Below are 22934 nucleotides of genomic sequence, written 5' to 3'. Positions count from 1 at the left end.
AAAAAGTATAATAGTAATAAACACCAAAAGTCATAGCAGTCGTTAGCAGAAAGAGCAGAACAGTTTAGAGTTTGAACTGAGAAAATCGGCTGAAAACTGAGGGAGTAGTTAAGTGCCGAAAAACGTACGGAAGCAACTTTAAGAATATTAAAGAATAAAGAGAAACAGGAACTCAATAGTGTGGATGCCTTTGAAGGCATCCACACAATAAAGAGAAACAGGAACTCAATAGTGTGGAAGCCCTTTTAGGGCATCCACACAATAAAGAGAAACAGGAACTCAATAGTGTGGATGCATAAAGCATCCACACAATAAAGAGAAACAGGAACACAATAGTGTGGATGCCATGAGGCATCCACACAATAAAGAGAAACAGGAACTCAATAGTGTGGAAGCCCTTGAGGGCATCCACACAATAAAGAATAAAGAGAAACAGGAACTCAATAGTGTGGAAGCCCTTTTAGGGCATCCACTCAATAGTGTGGAAGCCCTTTTAGGGCATCCACACAATAAAGAGAAACAGGAACTCAATAGTGTGGATGCCTTTGAAGGCATCCACACAATAATAAATCCGACGAATAGTAATAAGTGTGCCTCTTGGCATAGGCACACTTAATAAATCCGAGGAATAGTAATAAGTGTGCCTCTTGGCATAGGCACACTTAATAATAATAAATCCGACGAATAGTAATAAGTGTGCCTCTTGGCATAGGCACACTTAATAATAAGAATAATAAATCCGACGAATAGTAATAAATGTGCCTCTTGGCATAGGCACACTTAATAATAATAATAAATCCGACGAATAGTAATAAGTGTGCCTCTTGGCATAGGCACACTTAATAAGAATAATAAATCCGAGGAATAGTAATAAGTGTGCCTCTTGGCATAGGCACACTTAATAAATCCGACGAATAGTAATAAGTGTGCCTCTTGGCATAGGCACACTTAATAATAATAATAAATCCGAGGAATAGTAATAAGTGTGCCTCTTGGCATAGGCACACTTAATAATAAACGGAGCAATTACAATGGGGCCTATCTGACTTCACGTACATTATTTAATACAGGGTTTAACTTTAAACTTCAAAATCACTTCATTACATTTTCTTCTTTTCTGTGTTATTCTTAAAATAGAAAATCAATTTCCCATTTCACATTTGAACATTCACTATGGATATAACTCAAGTTTCAGTTAAAGTAATTATAGCATGTTCTCACATGACCATTCATTTGAACATAATCCCTTTTTAAGTGAAACACGGGAATACTTTGTTCACTTTCTCTTTAAAACTCTGGCCATTTCTCAATATGCGTATTTGTATGTACTTGAGTTGTGATACGTCATCAGTCGCAGACCAAGTAGTGTTCCAAGTACGCTCAAAATGCCCGGATGTGTTCTCGCTCCTCCCATTCTATCGAGCGTGCAGCCAAATATCCCAAAACTTAAATGGCGGAGGAGGGCGGGTAAAAAGTTTGAAATATTACTGTTTCTGTGACACAAAATAAACTTTTAAGAGATTTTCATGCGATAATGTAGGTGTGTAAATTACAAAGCCAAACTCACCAGCTTGATACCTGACGGGGAGGTCAAGGTTCACTAGAGCCAGCGAGCACACCTGACTCCGGACACATCATTGTTTTCCAAAAATGGCAGGAAATGAAATGGAAATGGCAGTTATTGGTGCGACCCTTTTTGGTAGAGCTGACCTTACATAGCAATTAAACCCGTGTGTTGTGTCTGACTACTGCTTTGTGGAGAGGAGGGTGCTTCTTTGGGTTTAGCTAGATGAAACAATGGCGTGTTGCTGCCATCTACTGTTTACTACTTCCCAAGTTTTCTTCTAGATAAGCGAGCTAGCCACACGCTCAGTCTCAGGTCTCTATATTCTCTACAGGTTAGCACTGCATAAGTAATCTAACAGCTTTCCTTTTAAAAATATTGAAAACAGTTTCTCCAGTTGATCAAAGTCTCTGAACAGCTTTTTCCTTTGATGAACATGCTGCTGCATTACATCGAGGTGTCTCTAGAGTCAGGTCAGGTCTGGTTCTGCTCCTTAAATGCTAAAAAACCTGCAGCTGTATCACTGTATATATGATGCAGTATCATGCCTTTGGTCCTCAACCCACCAGAGAGCCCATAAAACTGATCTGATATACACAAGCTTTTTTTTAAACTCTGTTTTCACGTATGTACACACTACAAGCCACTCTGCTACTTACATGACCTTTGACCCATCTGTATAAATTTGTAAATAGCCAATCCAAAGCTGTTCCATCCTAGAGTAGGTTATTTTTACGATATCTACTGAGTTCTTTTTCCTGTTCTTGTTGAGTATGGACCTAGAATCAGCCATGATGGTATACCTGACCAACAGACAGGAGAACACACATCCATGTCAACAAAGCCAATTTTTTCATGTCATGGATTTCAACTCCTCATTAAAGTTGATTTTGACTTTCTTTGCTGATCCCAAGAATTCCCAGTGCTAGCCCAGTTTTAACCAGAACTATTACATTTTGTCCTTTTCTTTTTATTAAATACTTCAGCCCAAGCCTATATTTTCTCATTTTCAAAGGCATTTCACACATTTCTATTAAAAGGACAATATTGGAGTGGTGCAAAAATATCCGGTGCACACTCGTAGAGTTTTCGACCAAATTATTATCCAGCTTCTTGATCAGTTTGAACTGCTTGACTCTCTCAAGGTCCTTTCCGTAGATTTGCAGATGTTTAGTTGGTCCCTTCCTTTTATGTCCAGTTATCATACACTTATTTTTATCAATAGATATTTTAAAGCCCCAATCATTAGCCGATGTAACCACATTCTTTAAAGCTTTCTGAATTTGAACCTGTATTTCAGCCTGTATCGATGATGGCAGTGGTGTCTTCTTGTTGGCGGTTTATCAATGCTTTAATGAACCTCTTGGGAGATACAGGAAACCAAGAGGTAGCCCAAAAGTTTCTGTCTTACTGAACCTGTACAGGTCAAGAGGAGTGGTGTGCAGGTTTTCACATTCACACCATTCTTCCTGTCCTCCTATACAATTTATCAAATCCAACATGTGTTATCCAAATCAGTCCACTTGTTATAGTTAAACTGAAGAAACACTCCAACATTCCAGCTACTTCACTTGTTTCCTCTCTTTTGTAGGTGTTAGCGTCTTGTCCGTCTCTTTTACTTTATCCAGAGTTGGGACCCGGAAGCAGAGTTGCAGTCTTACACGCCTCAACGTCTTCAGCTTCTCCTGTATAAAATCACCATTTTGTCATCTGATGATTGAAAGAGGCAACTAACACACAATAAGTGGCCACACAAAGCTAGTTATTAACTCTCTAAGTTAACCCAGGGTGTCAAAATGGCAAATGTTTGTGAAAAATCATGCACAAACAGTTATACTGTGTCTTATTCATTGAGCTACCATCACTTGTTGTCAAAAAACAACAAAATTTTTAAATGCAGAGAATGTACATTTCTTGTGCTTGACAAGTTGGTTGATATTCTGAATAGCAATTTATGCTGAACGGCTCTGCATTTTAAAAAGTGAACATTTGGCTGTCAAATATTATTCTGTGATATGACTCTTTTGAGTACTGTCCAAAAGGTTGGGTCACCACTCATTTTCTCAATACTTTTAGCAGGAAAAATGGAAAATGGGTATAGTGATTTATTGAAACATGCAAATGTATATGTATGTACATTACATAAGGCAAAAACAGAGATTGTGCAATTCTAATGAGCTTGCAGGTCAGTATTAACATAACCCAAACTCTGTCGGGAAAGATTTCTTGTAATTTATTTAAGCAGTCTGTTAGTAAAACTTATTTTAATTTTGAGATGTCATTCAGCTGACTGAAATTTGGAATTACAGAACTGAACTGGTTAAAGTGTCTCTTACTTTGCTGAATGATTTGCATTTTAGGACAAAAAGCATCTCCTGATTTTTTATATTCTTTGTTTGATTGGCTGTTTTTGTTCACTCAGCGTATAGTTGGTATCTATGACAGTTAAGAGATGTTCTCCCAATTTATAATCTTATACCACTGGAAAGCCTGTTTCTTTCTCCTTGATTGGTGCCACAATTGTAAGGTAAATGCATTTGTGGGTTGAGCAGCAGCGTTGCGGATGTGGGTTGTATCCATGAAAAGTGTTCTCTGCCAATGACAAATTACCTTACTTTTTGTGAAAAGTTTGTTTCGTATTTTTTAGAAAAAGAAATAATCTTGTGAGTAAAACCTGTGTTCAATGTATTACTAAACATGTACATAAACTTTACTAAACAATGAAATGAACACAAAATAATTATACTTAAACTTATGTCAAGTATAAATGTGTTTCAACAGGGCATATAACAAACGCCTTTGCACTTGTTTTTACTGCACTACAAACTTAAAGTACAATATGTTAAAAAAAAAACAACCAAAAAACAACCAAATGATTATATTCACAATAAAGTACTAATGCCTTAAAAGGAAATACTGCCCAGATAGTGAGGTACCAGAGAGGTTTGGACTCTGTGAGTGCTAAGTGTTTGGCTTACTTTGAAAAGCAGTGTTGTGAGACTGGTCAGGTGTGTCTGAGTAAGGGCAGTTGATTTGGGCACAATGACTCTCTCTCTCTCTCTCTCTCAGCTTGAATAACAGAGAGATCTGCATTTTTGATCATTAACTTTAATGCATAATGCCCAGGTAATGTTGTCTTTGATTGGAAAGGGATTTTAAGGCTGGGTCAATGCCTTGAGCTCCTTGTCTTGATCCTAGAACTGTTTCTGAGCAGCTTTGCTGTGTGGAGGGGCACATTTTCCTGTTGGAGCTGTAAGGTTCTTGGTCTGCAACCATGTAAAGTGACATGAATAAATAAATAAATGCCATGACTCAAGGTTGTCCAGCAGAAAATTGTATTACAAAGACATGCCCCAATTTAATTTTACTTATCACACAAGGTGCAAATCCTTCCGTTTGTAAAATTGTGCTATTTCTAACGTGACCTTTGCCTTAATGTGATGGCATTCATTTATATAGTAAAATTATATGAACACGGTGCTTTGTCCCATCTGTACTCAAAAACGAATGTTCTTTTTTTCCCTATTTTTTTATAGTAAAAGGGACCAGGATGATATGAAATCTACCTATGAAACTGCATGAGCTTAACAGAAGAAACGTTTACCTTTACTGCATTCTCAGTTGACGCAAGACTCCAAGCGGCTTAAACTTTAGAGTATCGCGAGATTTGATCAGCTGTTATGTCTGCGTGTTTTTTTTCCTCTCTCTTTTTTTTAAGACTGGTACTGGTCTGTCAAACACGTGGGGAGGAGAGTGTGACTTTCCACTAGCGTACGTTTCAAAAAGCTCACGTTGTTAGTGTTGCTATCATCGTTGCGGTACCGAGGACCCAAAAACATTGTAAGTAAAATAATTAGTCCGTGAAGGAAGTGGCACACTGAAAAAGAGACTGTTAGCTTTTAGTTTTTGATTTAATGCGTACATGGTTGCTTGATTCAGTTTCATTGACATTTATGTGAATATATTTCAGGGAAAAAAACATTCACTGGCATTTCTACTATTCTCTGTGGGTCGTCAAATGTTTATTGTGTCACCATGTGATCCCATGTCATTGAAAAACTAGCCTACAAAGCAGCTTCTCCTAACTTGCCATTCAGAACAGCACATGTAGCTTCTGTTGTAGAAGTTAAATTTCCGCACTTGCTTCGTTTTGTTGAGCTGTGCACGTGCCAACGTAGGAGCATTGCTTCTTGGATAATAATAAATGCATTTTGGCCCACAGTTGGCAGTCATTGTCGCCAGGCCGGCTAGCAGGCTAGCATGAAGGTCTAAGGCCCATGCGGGGCATTGGCAGTCTTTGGCTTCAAATGTCCTTTAACCCTGCATCGATTACAGATTCCCCCTCGTTGGTGCAGTTGGGTATAGTTAACGACTATGTATCACACAGCTTTATGTTGTGGCCCAGTACGTCTGTAATTCGGGGATATGAAACTCTGAAGTGGCTTTAATAATGTAGCCACCTACCAACATAGTCTAAAAATAATACAGTGGAGGGAACATGCCATTAGCTTATATTTTTTCATGTTTAGCTAGCGTTAATTTTCATAAACATCAAAGCCACTGTGGTTGCTAGGTAGCTAACTTCATGCTTTGTATCCTGCACTGCGGCCTCCTTAAACAGCCATGCTGTATTTCGTGTTTGCATTAGGTCACAGCCATCTCTGCTACACGGTTTCATCCCAGACGGTGCCAAAATCCCTATATGAATTTGTTATATGGGATTTAACATCTTACTGGCTGCAGGTTGTTCCGTTTAGTACGGGGCACAACTTCGCTGTTGGATATTTTGTAGAATCTGAAAAATTCGGCATTAAAAAGGACCTGGCAGCGTATCGTAAGTTAAAGTTGTTATAAATTGCTGCCTGCCTGTGAGGGTCTAAGCATATATTTTTGCGCTTCTTTCGAAGGTTGTTTAGGTTTTAGTTGGCTAATGCAAAGAACTGTGAGGGATAACCTTATAAAGACAAAGTGAATCGCTTGAGTCACAAGTGAAAGTGGTATTTTGGTATCACAACGAATTAATTTTTCCTTACCATATAGTCATGTAACGTTAAACTTCGAGAATTATATATGAAGGTTCACATTGTGGCCTTTGTACTTCCTAGCTAGCTAATTGTGTTAGCCGGTGTGTGGCGATGGAGTGAATGACCACACGCCACGCTTTTGTTTTGTTTTTATTATTATTATTTTTTTATTTATTTTTGTGGGACAGAAAGCATCACCACTATCATTATTGGGAACTACACAATGTCCTGCAGTTGTAGTATTAAGACATAGCTAGCTGAACGCTTTTAGCATTTATTGAGTCCTTGCTGAAAGACAGCTGGGGTGTTGAGGCGCACCTTCTGTACATCACTGGGGCTTTGGTCACATGTAAACTGGACTGGTATGTGGCTGTAGCAACTATCAAGTTTAAAGTTGTTAGTAGCAGCATGGCTCCTGTAAGGTCTTGACTTTTGGCCACAGGGCATGCAAGACTTGACAGCCTACTGTATTAATATCCCGATCTGTCTGTAATTCGCTTTGTAACTCACGTTTGTTTACATAAAATAATTTGGTTTTCATTTATTTAAAAACTGTGTCACGTTCATTGTTAATTTTTCTTAGTGGTGACAGTGAGTCCCAAGGTTCATTTAACACGCATGATGATGATTAAAGGGATATTGGAAAATGTATGACATGAAGAATAAAGTTTAAACGCAAACAGGTGGGAATTAAGTGACACTGAACTTGTTGGCATGAAGGTCTTTTGAGGCTACATAATAATTTTACACCAGTCTGTCTGTGCTGGCATGATGTAAGGTTTATAACATGTAAAATAATTTTATCATTCCTGTTTGAACAGCCAAGGTCACAGTAAGAGACGATTTTACAGTTTATAGACAGTCTTGACTATAAGGCCAGGAAAGGAACCAATAAAGACTTGTCTGACTTGTAAGGACAGCTCTTCATTTGACAGCTTGTTGCTTCCATTGTGACCTTTATATGGTGAGTGTGTTGTCCTTGGATTTAACAGCAACACATACAAGCTACACATAAAGCCTGGGAGCTTCATGTGTAGCATCTTTGCTGGTCCTTTCTGGACAGATCTTGAATGTTACTCCTGGGACCTGCTGGAACCTCTCGCCCAGTTTGGGAGTCACTGCTGTAAGTGCTCTGAATGCCACTGGGATCACTGTTGCCCTTATCCTTCGCTTATTCTCTAGCTCCCCTCTCAGCCCTTGGCATTTCTCAAGCTTTACGTATTTCTTTTTCCTGATTTTTTTTTTTTTTTTTTTTTTTTTTTTTGGCTTTCATTTGGTATAGCTACATGTACTACTATGGCTTTATTCCTCTGCTTGTCCACTAGTAATATATCTGGTTGGTTAGCCATCGCCAGTTTGTCTGTGTGTATCTAGAAATCCCACAGGATTTTAGCTTGGTCATTTTCAACCACCCTGAGGGGCATATTCCATTTTGATCTTGGGACTTCCAGGCCACACTCTGCACACATGTTCCTGTATACTGTGCCAGCCACCTTGTTACTGGGTTTCATGCAAGTTCCATGCATGTATCCAGGTAGCAGAGGTGGCTAACGTTTGCTCCATTCCATTGTCTATATCCATAGGCAGTCTTGGTAATGATTTGACTGATTTGCATTTTTTCCCGAAATTTAATAAAATAAAGGACCCCCTATTCCACCTTGTATAAGTAGGTGATGCTGAGGATTGCCACTTTATCAGCATTAGCTTTCTGGCCAAGCTGTGAATTCCATTAAGTTCTTTTTAAAAGGACAGAGTTAGTCAAAAACCCTGCATCCAAAACAAAGCTATCAACACTCGGAGCATTATCCCTTTCAGTTACATTGAACAAGGTATGAGAGTTCTGACTGAAATCTTTGCAGAAAGGGACACCTCGAAAACATGAAGTTTCCAAATATGTTACTTTGGACCTTTGACTGCTTCTTCAAGGTCAAATAAGGTCAAATTTTCATTATGTCAACCTTTCATAAAATGCTTCATCTTTAAAACTATGCTTAAAATTCTACTTCTGTGTTTGTATTGGCAACATTTAGAAAATTATACTGGTAAATAGTGATTCTAAATATCACGTAGTTTTGATCCAACACGTTTGACCTCTGATCTCATTTTTATATTTCACATCTGCCTTTTTTTCTTTTCTTTTCTTTTTTTTTTTTTTAAAGATTGACCCCAAAAATGCATTGTATTCAGGGGTGGAAATTGACACCCACCACTGGGCAAATGCAGGTAAATTTATGAAGTGGCATGTAAATTTGAGCAATAGACAAGCCACCATGGCAGGTTTAAATTTAAACAGAAAAAATGATGTTCAATTTGCACTCCTGACCTGTCTGGGGCAGCAATGCGCTTGGCTTGCTGCTAGTTTTTATTACCACTTTGCATCGGCAGCACATTTAAAAACCTTTGCCCATGCAGCAGTATATTAATGACTAACATCATATTGTGGTTGGATTCTCAGTTGTTCATCTGACTAAAGTTTGACCCGTTTACTGCATCCTGTCATGCGATTGCATTTGTCCCTAACCATTGGGAATGGTCATGTTAACTTTTATGGAGTGAAAAAAGTTAGCAGTCATCCTTCAGCTTCGCTGTGTTTATATTATGTTAACCATAGCTGTGTACCTAGCAACCACGTAGCACATCATTGTATACCAGGTGGTTAACTTCAGTAACACTACAAACCTCACTACTGTTTAGTTTTTCAACATAAATGATGACAGAAGTAATAGTTTAATTTTTCAGAAATCCCTCAGTCAGAACATGGTATATAATCTTTAGATAGCAGTAAGTTAGCTTGCTAGTTTCTAACTTCAGACTCCATTAAACTTCATAAATTAATTAACTTAATTTTTACACCTGCTAGAGGAGCCACACTGATCATTTTATTAAAGATGAAAGAATTTAGACAGTTTGTAGCTCTGTGATGCCACAGTGTTTGTTTGACTTTGTGACCAGAAGTGGAGTTTGACGTTATTAGCCGTTTCCGGGTCCAAACTTCAAGACCCAATGGAAAACCAGTCGATTCGAGTCAAGTTGTGGCGAGTTTACAAATCAATATCTATTATTGGGGATGGGAATCAAGAACTGGTTCTCAGTAGTCCAGTTCCATAGAATTGTTAGTCTGTTTTCCTGTCGATCCCGTTTATTGGTTCCATTTTTACTTGCACTACAATCAGCTGACTCAAGTTTGCCTGTCAGAGTAGGAAAACAGTGGTCTCCATTTCTACCTTTTCATGTTTCTACAGTAGAATCACTGTGATGATTGCTTTAAAGTCTTTTTGTGCTGGTTTTTAACTTTGCTTTGTGCTGTCGGCTTCATTTTCATACTTAAATGTTAGAGAAGGGTCATAAATGTGTGTTCATAACATAGGGATTTGTGCTGGTGTAATTAGCCTAGCCTAGGTTTATACTGTTAACTGGTGCAATTTATTTGCAGGAATGTAATGTCGTTGATATGCTGCTTAGCAATGGTGGTCACTGTCAAAGCAAAGAAGATGAGATCCCAGTTAAGGAATCGATGAGTGATATAGATGAGAGAATCAGAATCTACCAGAATAAACTAAATTCTTAGCAATTCTCACCCCTTCCTATTATCCATTACCTACTCCTTCAAAATTTCTGTGTAATCAAAGTCATGTTACCTGGATTTTATTCTGTTATTTTTTTAAATTATATTATTGCACACAAAATGTCTAAGAAGAAAAAAAAAATGTATTAAACTAAAACAAAATGCAATACTATTCCCTAAAAGTAAATAACACCCAGGTGGACGTTTTCACTCTTGGAGTGCTGCTTCAGGGTAAAACTGCTTCTGTGTGTCTGGACAGTAACTGACAGAAGTTTTAAAATATTTAACAAGCCAATGTGCATAATAATGAATCTGGTACTTTGAAAAAAATATACAAGCCTGGGCAGGGTTGGGAGTTTTTTTTAGTATTCCAAGTACGAATGGTTTCTTCCAAATTGTTTTATAAAGCATGTCTGGGAAGCCCTCTGGGCCTGGTCTTTGCCGTTTTGTAAAGATTTAAATGAAACATCAGTAATGGGACAATAGAATTCCTCATTCACATTTAACAGTTGCAGTTCGGCACAGCATTTTAAAAAGACAAACAAACACAAAAAGCAAGAATTCCCCTTGCACTGGAGGTTCACTTGAGGAATAATGGGAAGGGAAAAGGAACCAGATCAACCTTATTTACAAATTGAGTGGCAGGTCCATGATGGAATGCAAGCATATAGCCAAATCTTGTTAATGTGATCATTTGAGAACAAGACGACATAGGATTTTGAAATTCATATTATCTGCTAGGAGGCTGCTCCAATCTTTCTCTCATCTACAGCACAGACCAAGGGCACCATTAAAATAGAACAAAATACAATATTGTTGCAAATATGACAAGACCTCTGTCCATTTGTCACATGAGGACTGAAGCAATCCTGGCTGCTGTGGAGCCAGAGGCAGGGTATAACTGAGACGGGTAGTTTGTCACAAGAGCAAAATACTGGCAGAAAATGAGTACTCTTGTAAACCTATGAGTTTAATATGTTTTATAGCTCAACACTAGTCTTCTTTTCTAATGTGACAATTTATCACATCTGAGCTCTGAATAGGAAGGGGAGTCTAATCTGTTTCTCAGTAGTTCAATTCCTTGGAATTGTTAGTCAACGCTAATCGGCTCCACTTGCACTATACTCCACAGATTTCAGTTTATGCCACAGGAGGAAAATAATGATGTCTTCTACAAGGAGCAGAAAGCTAAACTCACCTGCAAGGCGTATGATCCCACTGCATCCAAATGCCCTTTACATCCACTGCTTAGTTACATAATGCAACGATCGACTGCGTAGTTTACAAACATCCAAAGCTGTCGGATGAAACTGTAACAGCTGTGCAGGATAACAGAACAGCTGCAGTTATCCAGAGCTTGTTAAAACTATACTTCCTAAAGTTTATGCCGTCACTCTGAAGGGCTTGGTTTGGGTTTTTGTTTTGTCTTTTAAGCATGACATCATTTGCATCTCTCTTTAGACCTCATAGCTATAAAGTGTGGCTGTAGTACCAATAAAATTACTATAATAAACATACCTCCCCTGACAAAGACCTTGTACCCTTTTCTTCTCTTGAACATCCAAGAGGTTATTTAGATGAATAGAAGTTGAACATCAAACAGGAATGTAATTGGTGAATCAAAATACATTTCAAGGTTGACATCAAATTTACCACTTGTGTTCAAGCAACTTTCTTAATGTCAGGAATTCTAGAATTTAATTTCTGACTAGAATTCCTTTCTAAATCAGCCTGTAGTCAATAAGCATGGTTTTCACACATCTGTAAGAAGTTGCATTTAGCTTGAAATGTTCCTCATACAAATGTTTGTGTGCTGTTGTGGCTTTCAGGTGTAGCTGCTAGTGTCTTGAGGAAATGCCACTGAGGTTTCGCTCTGTTGTACCCTATACACTGCCCGGAGTACTCGCACTGATTGGATGGTGGTGGTACATCTCACGAAAGAGAGAGCGGCTCATCAACCATGACAGGACTGAGGGAACTCCAACCACTACGGACCTTAAAACATCTTCAGCAGATGGTAGCAATGGTTTGGTGGAGAAAGACACTGTATCCCCCACAAATGACACAGACAGCCCCATTCACAGACCTCCAAATGCCAGTAACCAGAGAACACAACATGAAAACATTTCACAGATCCATTTCCAGCACACTGAAGCATCACCGTCACTGGCACAAAGTTCTGAAAAGTTTTCATGTAATTCTGAGAGAATGAAACAAGGAGTCCATAGGCCTCCGCAGTCAGCACTGCCATCACTTGATAAAGATGACAGCTTACAGGTATCATCAAAAGACCGTAAAGACCCAGAGAGGAGCTTGTCACTTGCCTTGGGAACAGAGCTTAACCTAGTGAAAGATCCAGTATCTGATCTAGAAAAAGCCACATTTTCCTATCAGTCTACCAAAGTCACCAGCTCCTTTCCCACAACATCGCTGCTTTCTGGTGCAGAGAGACCAGACCCGGAGGGGGAAGTTGCAAAGAACCACAGCACTAATAATACACAAGATGAAATGATTGGCTGGGATGAGCATGCATCCAATGTAGAGAGGGTGGACCCATCAGAAGCAGACTCTCTGGATACACCTCCACCAGTGCAGGATTTTCACCAACACATTCTGTCCAGCACACCAACTGCCCCAGTCCTGGCCTCTACATCCCTAAGTATTGTCCAAAACACAACAGCAGTAACACCAGAGAACATATTGGTACATGGTAGCCCTGGAGAGGAGCATGATCTTGAGGATCTTGCTGCTCGGCTTATAACTAAGGTCATCTCAGCTGCCACCCAGGAAGTCCTTAGTGTCACAAGTTGCCAGGTTGTGGACAAAAGTCTGCCTAACTGCAGTAGTGGTGGACTATACCCAGAGCTCGAGCCAATCCTAGCAACACAGAAACACCATCATCTCTCGACAAGCCCTTCTCAGGTAGGCTGTGATTGTAGAGAAGCAACAGAAAAAGAAGCGCAAGCAGTGCCTAATGGGTGCTCCTCATCTCCAGTATGGAAATCTGTTGATGTCAGTCACATAAATCATCAGAAAAATGCTGTTCACAGCAGCCACTGGTCAACACAGCTGCCCCAAGAAGCACAAACCTCACCTGTGTTGAACATTAAACTAAAAGGTGACGAGGCTGCTCCGCTGGCCGAGGACTCGGCCTGCAGCACCTGCCACTCTGAGGATGGCATTAGCAGCGAGGATCTTCAAAGCAGCATGTTTGACAACCAAAGTGATGTGATCCAGCTTACAGACCTCTCCGCAAGAGAAGCGGCACAGGGCCAGGTGCAGGCTGAGAGTTTGACAGAGGGCTTAGTTTTGTCTGCAACTGAAGAAGACTCTTTGGATGCAGCGTGTGAGATAAAGGGGCTAAATGCAGTAGGTGTAAGGAATGGAGCTCATGGGACATGTGAAGTAGAGACGGATCAATCTGGAGGTGAGATTCTCTCTTACTGACTTTTGTATGTTTCTCACGATAGCTAATTTTTATTTTATTTTTTATTTGAAGAATGATAACAGTGAGTTAAAAAATTTGGTGTACATCAGCAGATGCAGTATTAGTAGTAATTTGTTACACAAACTCATAACTCGGAACATATAGAGGCTCATTTGGCCTTTTTTTTTTGCAGTGTATTCCCGGTTATCGAGCAGTGGGTCAAAAAGTCCCCAAGAATGTGATGCCTGTTAACAAACATGTAAATTAGGACAGTGACAAGATCAAAGCTGATGATGCCGGGAATCTGAAAATTCAGATGCTGTCATGCTGAGATTGATTGTTTCCATTGCCAGGCTCTGATGTAAACAGTATGGACTCTGTGGATAGCGGATGCACTATGGGTGCCCTAGAGAGTAAGGGCAACCATGCTGCCTCCTCAAGCACTGAGCTGATCATCTGGGAGATTGAGGTACCAAAGGTGAGTAAAGACAATTCATGTGAAATACAAAACCATATATTTTGTCCATGATTTCAACGCTGTACACCTCACACTACTCAATTAAAATGTTAATGTCAGTATTGTATGCAGGAATGCTATCATGATTCTACAACTAGGCAAATTTACTTTTCACAATTGTAATGCATTCATAAGAAGGCAACTTAATGACCCTGATTAGTGGATTTTGCAAGACATGCTTGTTTGGTTAATTGGGCATCTCTAAACTGGCTGCACATGTGAGGTAGATGACTTTTTATTGCATATAGAATAAAATCCTGTCTGAATGAGTGGCCTGTAAGACAAGTACCGTGTAAATGCCTGTCCGTATTGGCGATTCTTTTCATCAGCATCAGGAATATTTTGAAATATTTTATTAAAAAATATAATATAAATATAAAGAAATAAAATACTTTTGTTTTGAAGTAGAAGTATAGCAAGCTTTTGACATAACAGTGTGACACTTGGAGTTGGTGGTTCGCTCCTGTATTGAAGATGTAATGAAAGAATAGCTGTAAAAATCAGGGTCACTGGACGAGCACCAAATTTGACCAATGCCTATCTACTTTGAGGTACTGTAATTTTATGAAGGTAAACTTTTGCTTGGCTTCATTGGGTATAGTAAAATTACTGTACAAAAAATTGCTTATTATGGAATTACCAGTAACTGAAACAAATCTTCCCAACAACTGGCAGCCAACTGGGTTGAATAGAATGTTGGACCACTCAGGACCATAAGTAAGGGGAAAAAACTTTTTTTAATGGTTACAATCACATTAGAATTCTGAATATCCTCTGACATTAACATTAGCACACAAACTGGACTTCGTGACATGCATTTTCAAAGCTGAGTAGTTGTCTATATTGTGTATTTAAAATATTTTGTCATAACTTTGTAGGCAACATGCTAGTGGGTTTGATTAAATGTTCATTTAAACGGTTTAAAGGAACTGTCCTGTTTACTCAGTATTGTCTGTTCTACCTGTCCTGTTGTACCAGCATCTTGTAGGGAGGCTTATTGGAAAGCAAGGTCGATATGTGAGTTTCCTAAAGCAGAACTCTGGAGCAAAGATCTACATTTCTACCTTGCCTTATACACAGGAGTTCCAGATTTGTCACATAGAAGGTGAGTACTGAGGAGTTTGTCCCCACATCTTTCCATCTTCTTTAGAGATTTGTGAACAAATGTGATTTTGACCATAGGAGAAAAGCACAAGCATTTTAAACTCCTGTTTCTTACTTGTTCGTTTGGACTAGTGGTAAAATTTGACCTTGCTTGATCTTTTTCTAGGGACACAGCAGCAGGTTGACAAAGCCCTGTCGTTGATTGGGAAGAAATTTAAAGACCTGGACCTCAACAATCTATATGCTGCACCACCACCTCCACTTACATTACCATCTCTTCCCATGACTTCATGGGTGAGGAAAAATACTTGTGTTAATGATACTTTTTTTTTACCCTTCCACTGTAAGGCGGATGGGATATTGTCACTCCGTCGAGCAAGCATGTGGAAAAGACACCCAAGTTTGTGAATGCAATGACTCGATAACGAGGCGTTGTAGGAGCTTCAAACTGATACCATAGGTGTATCTACTAAAAATCTTGTATAATTTTGAATCTCAGTGACCCTGACCTCAAGGCCTAAGGTCAAACTCTGAAACTCTTGTGAATGTGAAACCTCGAACAAGGCAACATAGGATTTTGACACTGATACCATAGGCATGTCTGCTAGGAAGCTGAGGGGTAGCACTGGCGACTGCCAGTATTTTTACTATGATTATTGTAAGTTAAAGAGAGATATAAAATGTGCATACATAAAATATTCTCCTTTTGCATTATCCATTTACAGAAAATGAATACATTTGCACAACATTGAAACTGCTTTCCCATTTTACACACAGCTCAGTCTTTAGACTTGAGAAACTGAGTTATGAAGACGTATGTATGAATGCATCACTTCATAAATGTTAGTTAGCAGGGACATGTTCCATCTTTTCCATCATTTGTTTTAATATTTCTGTGGGTTCTTTCATTTTGCCTAAGAAAAAATGTTTACAAATTTAGTCCTGGGTTTTCCATTAACATTACCTCACCTGCTTATAGTGCTAATTTATACCCTATCTGTCCCTCTGTTATAAATATGTTGGTGTAAATGTACAGTTCTTCAAAAACTGTTTGTTATGGAAGACGACCACAGTGATTGTCTGTTTGAGTAATAATAGTGTGTGTGTGTGTGCGCGTGTGCGCGCGTGTGTGTGTGTGTGTGTGTGTGTGCGTTCTTTGGTCAGTATTAAGGATTCAGGTAAATTGGCATTATTTAGAAAGCATAGTAGATGAAGAAACGGTTTGGAAACAAACCTCGGTGTGAAGCTCTGCATCATGCTGTTCTTTTCATTTAACGTCAAGTGACTTGAAGAAATATTTTGTTAATTTTAACTTAAGTATAAACCAGTTATTAACATTAATAAGAATATTTTGATTCAGATGTATTACAAGGACTAGAAATATCATACTTATTCTTCATCATACATTTTTCTTAGCGTTAAAGTAGTAAAGCTAAAGTGTTTTAAGTCCTTAGAGAGTGATGAGTTATTTGGTATGCTGATATAAAATATAAATGAGACTGGATTAATTTATTTTAAGGTTTGAGAGAGTTGTTTGTAGTTTTATGCATGACCAACATTTGTTTGATATTTTTCTTCTCAGCTTCTCCTTCCAAGTGGAGTCACAGTTGAAGTGATAGTGGTGAACATCGTGTCAGCTGGTCACGTCTTTGTCCAGCAACACACCCACCCCACGTACCATGCCTTGCGAAGCCTTGACCAGCAGATGTTCCTTTGCTACTCACAGCCAGGCACCCCTGCCTTGCCCTCACCTGCTGAAAGTAAGCTTAGTTGTACTGTGGTTACTGCTAAATGTGTAAAGTTTTGGTAAACATGCGCAACTATAGGTTGTTTTAATGAAACTTTATTTTAAATTAGCCATAAATTAAATGTCAATCTTCACTGCATCAGTGAAGCTGTAGTTCACTTAGCTCAGCTTTGTGTTTTCTAGTTAAGCAAGTTTTGTTTTGTTTTTTTAAATTGCAAATACATTTTTAGTAAACTAACAGGGTCCCTGTGCTTTTGTTTATTCTTCTTCTACATGAAAGTAACCCAGTTTGATACATGGCTGAAATAAGCTAATTGTCACATGCAGTGATTTGCTTTTGTTTTTTTTGTTTTCCAGAACTACCAAATTAGCTTGTTGTTAAGAAAAGGTCATTCAGCCACTTTTAGCTTTTATTCTGTTTTTGTTTTTTGTCTCTTTTCTGTTATCCAGTTGGTGTGATCTGTGCAGCTCCTGCAGTTGAAGGAGCCTGGTGGAGAGCTCAGGTCATCACCTTCTACAAAGAATCAAATGAAGTGGAGATCAGATACGTTGACTATGGAGGCTATGACAGAGTTAAGATTGACTCACTACGGCAAATAAGGTTATTATAAGAGATCTCACTGTATTAAAACTTGTATTCTAAGATTTATAAAACATGCCTCACTAACACAAGCACTTTTTTTCCTTTGCTTAAGTGCTTTCTATCTAACATTCACACACATTCATACTCCTCAAGAGCAACTTGGTAGATATTACGCATGCAGACCGGAACAGCCAGTAGATTACCTCCCATCCCCAAACAAAGCATTTGCTGATCAGACAGTTTAGTTGTTGTGTGATTCTGGTATTTGTAATACCTTTTTATTTGATTCAGAATTAAGTAGTGAAGTGTTAATGCCAAAATCAGCGAGAAACTAACTAATCTCCTGCAAGGTAAAGTTGCTGCAGACAGTTGCTGCAGAAAGTTATCCCAACATGCAGACTAGAGAAGCTGGGAATCAAAATGCCAACCTTCTGATTAGTAGATGACCCACTCTCCCACATCAAAACTTTTTGCTGTGGGGCACAGCAAAAAGTTCTTGAACTTTCTAATGCCCTAACCTGAAATTATGGAAATTATGGAGTTTTTGAAAGGTAAGGTTAGCCCATTTGGTATTAGTTGTATGTATATATCCACATTTATAATGGCAAATAAATAAAGGTGCACAAAAGATTATGGTTGTTGATGTTGCAGAGTTTATCCACCAGAGGGTATTCTACTTCTGTTGGCAACAGGTTCTAAGGCCTGAGTTCTGTAGTAAAACTTTGTAGAGCCTATGAGTGAATCTACATAAATGGACAACATTACTCAGTGCTGCATTATTTGCGAATTACCTTGTGGTTGTGTCCCAGTGTTTTATGTGTATTTATGGATTTTGGTCGTAGAGAAGCCCAGACTTCCTTCCACCCGACCTCCTCTTCTAGCTTGTATTGTCAGACACAGATGTTCCCAAGCCAGCTAAGAGATGTTATCTCTCCAGTGAGTATTGGGTCTGCCCCAGGGAATCCTCCCAGTAGAACATACCCAGAATACCCCACCTAGGAGGTATCCAGCAGGCATGCTAGTCAGATGCCTGAACCACCTCAACTGGCTCATTTCAGTGTCCTTTCAGCAGCTCTACTTTGCCCCTCTTGAATGAAAGAGTTCCTCACTCGATCTCCAAGGGAGAGCCCGGTCACTCGTTAAAGGAAATGTTCCCCTCTCCTTGCACGTGTCAGCAAGACCCATAGATACTTGAAATCCTCCACCAAGTGATAGTAACTCATCCCTGGACCGTATGGGGCACTTTTCCAGTCTTTGCCCTTTTCCGCCTGTGAGCCATGGTTTAGGGCTTGGAGGTGATGTGAAGCCAACAGAACCACATTATGTGCAAAACATGAAGATGAAATCCTCCGGCCTTGAGAGCTTTTTGCCATTGAAACCCCGAGGGATGCAGTGAAATCCCATTTCCAGGTCAACAAAACTCATGTAGACTGGGTGGGCAAACGCCTATGCACCCTTGAATGTCGTTGAGAGGACACAGACCTGGTTTCAGTGCAGGGGACACTGGACCTTGATTTGTGTTGCATATGGGTTATCTGAATCACTTTGTCTGACCCTCCACTCAGGACTAATTTGCCATGGGAAACAGTAACAGGGGGCAAATTGCCCCTGACAGCATAGCTTCTGGGATCACTAGAACACAAACCCCTCCACCATGATAAAGTGGTGGTTCATGGAGCGGCTTATGGAGACATTAATTTATTATTCGTAATATTTGGGGGTGGCTACTAGGCCACCTGGTCAAGGTTGGTGGTCCAGTTTGCATGCCAAATATTCTTGGGCAAGATACTAATCCCAAGCTGCTCTCTGATCCATCCATCAGAATATGAAAGCGTGTGAATGTTGGATAGAAAGCACTAAAAGCATAGAAAGGAAAAAAAGTGCTTGTGTGACTGGGTGAATGAGGCAAGTTGTGTAAAGTGCTTTTAGTGCTCAGAGTAGAAAAGCGATGTACAAGAACCATTTCATTGATATAATTCAAAAACTGAAGGTAACCAGAAATGCATAATAAGCTTCAGGGGTATGGAGCAGATTGCCTCAATGCTGCTGACCAATGTGTAGTTAAGAAATGCACATCAGGTTGCATAATAGGTTGTGGTGTAGGATTTCAGAGCGGGTTGTGGTTACAATGTAGCTAAAGCATGGATTTCTAACTGAAGCATAAATGCTCAGTAACACAACTGATATGACCAAAGTTGAGCAGAGCATAATTGAATAATACATGACGTGCGTGTGTGCGACTGGGAGTGGGAAAAATCTGCCAAATCTCCAAATGTTTGTCTTTCGAATCAGTCAGTCTGTAGTTAGACTGTTTGCTGTGGTTGGATATACAAGGAGTTCCTACAAATTTCTCTAGCTGTTTGAGAAAAGGTCTGCTAGTGGAAAAAAATCTTATTTTAGGCTAATTCAAGAAGATTATCAGCAGAATTTGTTTTGTGTGTTGTAGTTGACAAAATAAGTATATTGAGAATAATTTTACGAGTTTAACACTAGCTACACTGACTCTCTAAGGTCACGTTATCATTTAGTACAGTCGAAGAAAATATATTTATTAAACTGCAAAGTGTATATACACTAGTCCAAGTCTGCTCATTGTTATTTTCCAGGTCTGACTTTGTGACACTACCATTTCAAGGTGCTGAAGTATTACTCGACAACATTGCACCACTACCAGGTACAGTTTGGAAAAGTCTTTGGGGAGATAGTGGTGTACCTACCTAATGTCAGTGGCAATTTGTTAAAACAAAGTATAAACTTTGCCTTATGAAACCTGCAGATACTCTTTTGCTGGAAGGATACCTGCAATGTTGTTCTGAAATGTGTTTAAATTGTCTGTGATCAGGAGAGGATCGTTTTTCAGCTGAGGCCACATCAGAGCTGGAGGAAATGACCAGAGGAGTCCCATTGCTTGCGCAGGTGAGACCACCATTCTCAGTGACTTTTTGCAATGTAGAAAAGTTGGGCATTACTAAGTTGCGTGTTTGTTTGGGGGGGGGGGGGGTTTGTTTTGTTTTGTTTTTTTGATGAAGGTCTCCAGCTATGATAACAACACAGGCCTCCCGCTGGTCCACCTGTGGAACATGGTTGGAGATGAGGTATGACATAAGTCTTGGATCCTTGCCATTGTTTTCATGTTACCTCTGTACCTCTAATATCTTAATTAATGATTCTAATCCTATTCCTTTAAGATGTAAGTCACTGATCATTTTGTTTCTTCCTCTCTTTCCCCAGCATAGTCTGGGATAGTCAAATGTGGACTGCTGTAATGCCATTTTTTTTTTTTTTTTTTTTTTTAATGAAAACTTGATTTAAAGTTAAATTAAGTTTAAAGGGGTTTTTTTGTTTGTTTTTTGTTTTTTTTCCATGTATTTGATTTTTTTGAGTTGTTCCCAGCTAGAAAGACCCCAGAGAGTAAAGGCTGGGATCTCTTTAAATGACTGGTCTCGAACACACTTTCTTTAACTCACCCGATAATCCATCAGAACACTGACAACGTAGAAGAGAATAGAGAGAGAGAGAGAGAGATGATTACTGATATTACACAATATACACACATAAATGCATAAGGCATCTTGAATTGGTTTTAACTGTAGTGATTCACTGACTGTTGGTCTTCTTTTTGCAGGTTATATCTGTGAACCGTACACTGGCAGAGAGAGGCCTGGGTGTTTGGGTGGATGGATTTTGAACTTGCATGGTCTCTCAACTTCATCAAACAGTTCACTTGATCTATAAAAAAAACAAAAATTCCGTCCTCTCATGCTATTGCCCCTTCTCCTCTTTCCCCTCCTTTAAAAAGAAATACATTGTTTGCAGGTATCATGGACATGATGAACAAGAACATAACGCTACTTTAATATGAGACAGCCTTCCATTTTTGTTCTTGTGTTAAAAAAATACATACATACATATACACACTGTAACTAATGGTTCAACCAATATTTTATTTTGTTTCCTACGCCATCCATTTTTGCACTGGACTTTTGCACACTGACAGTGGATCGAGTGTGAAAGGACAGGTACCTGCATCAGTCTAATGTAGTCATCTGTAGGTTAGTGCATTTCAAAGCTGCCTGGCTTGTTACCTGGAGTGAAAGTGGGGGACACAAAAGCTTACAGCACTGCAAAGTGTAGAGATGGTCAGACAGTGTTCCCTGTAGGAGCACTGAGCTGATCTACCCAGTCCTGTGTCTTCAGAGCACGGACTTCTCTCTGGTCTCCTTTAGCAAGGACAGAGGAACTACCTTGTTGCTTTGTTTTTCTCCATGAAGCTGATTTGCAATACCAAATAATGATCATAAATGACCTACCATACAAAATGATTGCTCTACATGTTGGCAGGATTTTTTTTTTGTGTGTGTGTGTGTGTGTGTGTGTGGGGGGGGGGGGGGGGGGGGGGGGGGGGGGGTCCAGATTTTTCACCTGAGGAAGCAGATCGTTACTTTGGGGCAATGCAAATTCCTCAACGGGAGATGTTAAGTTTGGCTGACAAAACTACAGATTGATTTTTGAGGTGCTGTTTAAAAAAACAAATGAAATAAAAAAATCAGTCTATTTAGTCTCCCCCATTCCTGAAGGTTGATTATTTTATACACAAAAGGTAAAATGAACCATATGCAAGCTTGTGATTGAATGTACTGTATTTTCAAAACTAATTACCAAATGGTTAAAAATCAGACTTAACGACTAAATTCAGTTAGTGTCATGAGTTTTCATTTACGGTGGAGACTTTCTGCCTGTTGTGACACAGAGGGATTTCTTCTACACTTGGAAAACTTGGTTGTTTTGACAGAAGCCCATACTTCAGTACTTCTAGTCAGACATGTTGAGGGATATCTTCAGCTTCACTGAGCCATGATAAGCAGGCTCAACAACTGGCTTTGTTAACTAAATATACTCATGCGAACAAGTTGAGTTCTAATTTACAAATGACATTATCACAGCTGTGAATGGAGTACCTAATGTGACAGACTGAAACTGACCTGATGTGTCAGGAGCTATGTTTGGAGGAATGTGTGTGTATGTATATATATATATATATATATATATATATATATATATATATATATATATATATATATATATATATATATATATATATATATATATATATATATATATATATATATATATATATATATATATATATATATATATATATATATATATATATATATATATATATATATATATATATATATATATATATATATATATATATATATATATATATATATATATATATATATGAGAGACTTAAATCCACAAGGTGTTATAACACAGAAGAACATGTTTATGTATTTAAAGTTGCCTGTACATGTAAAAACTCCTACACGTCTTTCATTTTGGTTGGCTTTAACCATTTAATATATATTAACTGACAGTCTTTTGGTTTTTGTATAA

General features: G+C 38.8%; 1 protein-coding gene across 1 annotated transcript; it reads left to right on the top strand.

The window, feature by feature from the left end:
- The first annotated feature begins 5264 nt into the window (after positions 1-5264).
- On the top strand, positions 5265-21915 carry akap1b (A kinase (PRKA) anchor protein 1b). The gene is made up of 11 exons (XM_063493731.2): positions 5265-5404; positions 11983-13580; positions 13934-14058; positions 15076-15202; positions 15368-15495; positions 16784-16961; positions 17399-17549; positions 20138-20205; positions 20374-20447; positions 20561-20626; positions 21157-21915. The coding sequence occupies exons 2-11, from the start codon at positions 12008-12010 to the stop codon at positions 21217-21219; spliced, it is 2553 nt and encodes an 850-aa protein (XP_063349801.1). The 5' UTR covers positions 5265-5404; positions 11983-12007; the 3' UTR covers positions 21220-21915.
- The last annotated feature ends 1019 nt before the right edge of the window (positions 21916-22934 follow it).

This window comes from Pelmatolapia mariae, linkage group LG14 (genome assembly GCF_036321145.2).
Source record: "Pelmatolapia mariae isolate MD_Pm_ZW linkage group LG14, Pm_UMD_F_2, whole genome shotgun sequence".
NCBI lineage: Eukaryota > Metazoa > Chordata > Actinopteri > Cichliformes > Cichlidae > Pelmatolapia > Pelmatolapia mariae.
Note: the sequence above shows the minus strand (reverse complement) of the source record. Positions and strands in the feature narration are given on the sequence as shown.

Excerpts from the sequence above, each read along its gene's own strand:
- akap1b (XM_063493731.2), top strand. The coding sequence starts at position 12,008 with ATGCCACTGAGGTTTCGCTCTGTTGTACCCTATACACTGCCCGGAGTA. Across the intron at positions 17,550-20,137 it reads GACTCACTACGGCAAATAAG|GTCTGACTTTGTGACACTAC; the intron begins GTTATTATAAGA and ends GTTATTTTCCAG. Across the intron at positions 20,206-20,373 it reads CAACATTGCACCACTACCAG|GAGAGGATCGTTTTTCAGCT; the intron begins GTACAGTTTGGA and ends GTCTGTGATCAG.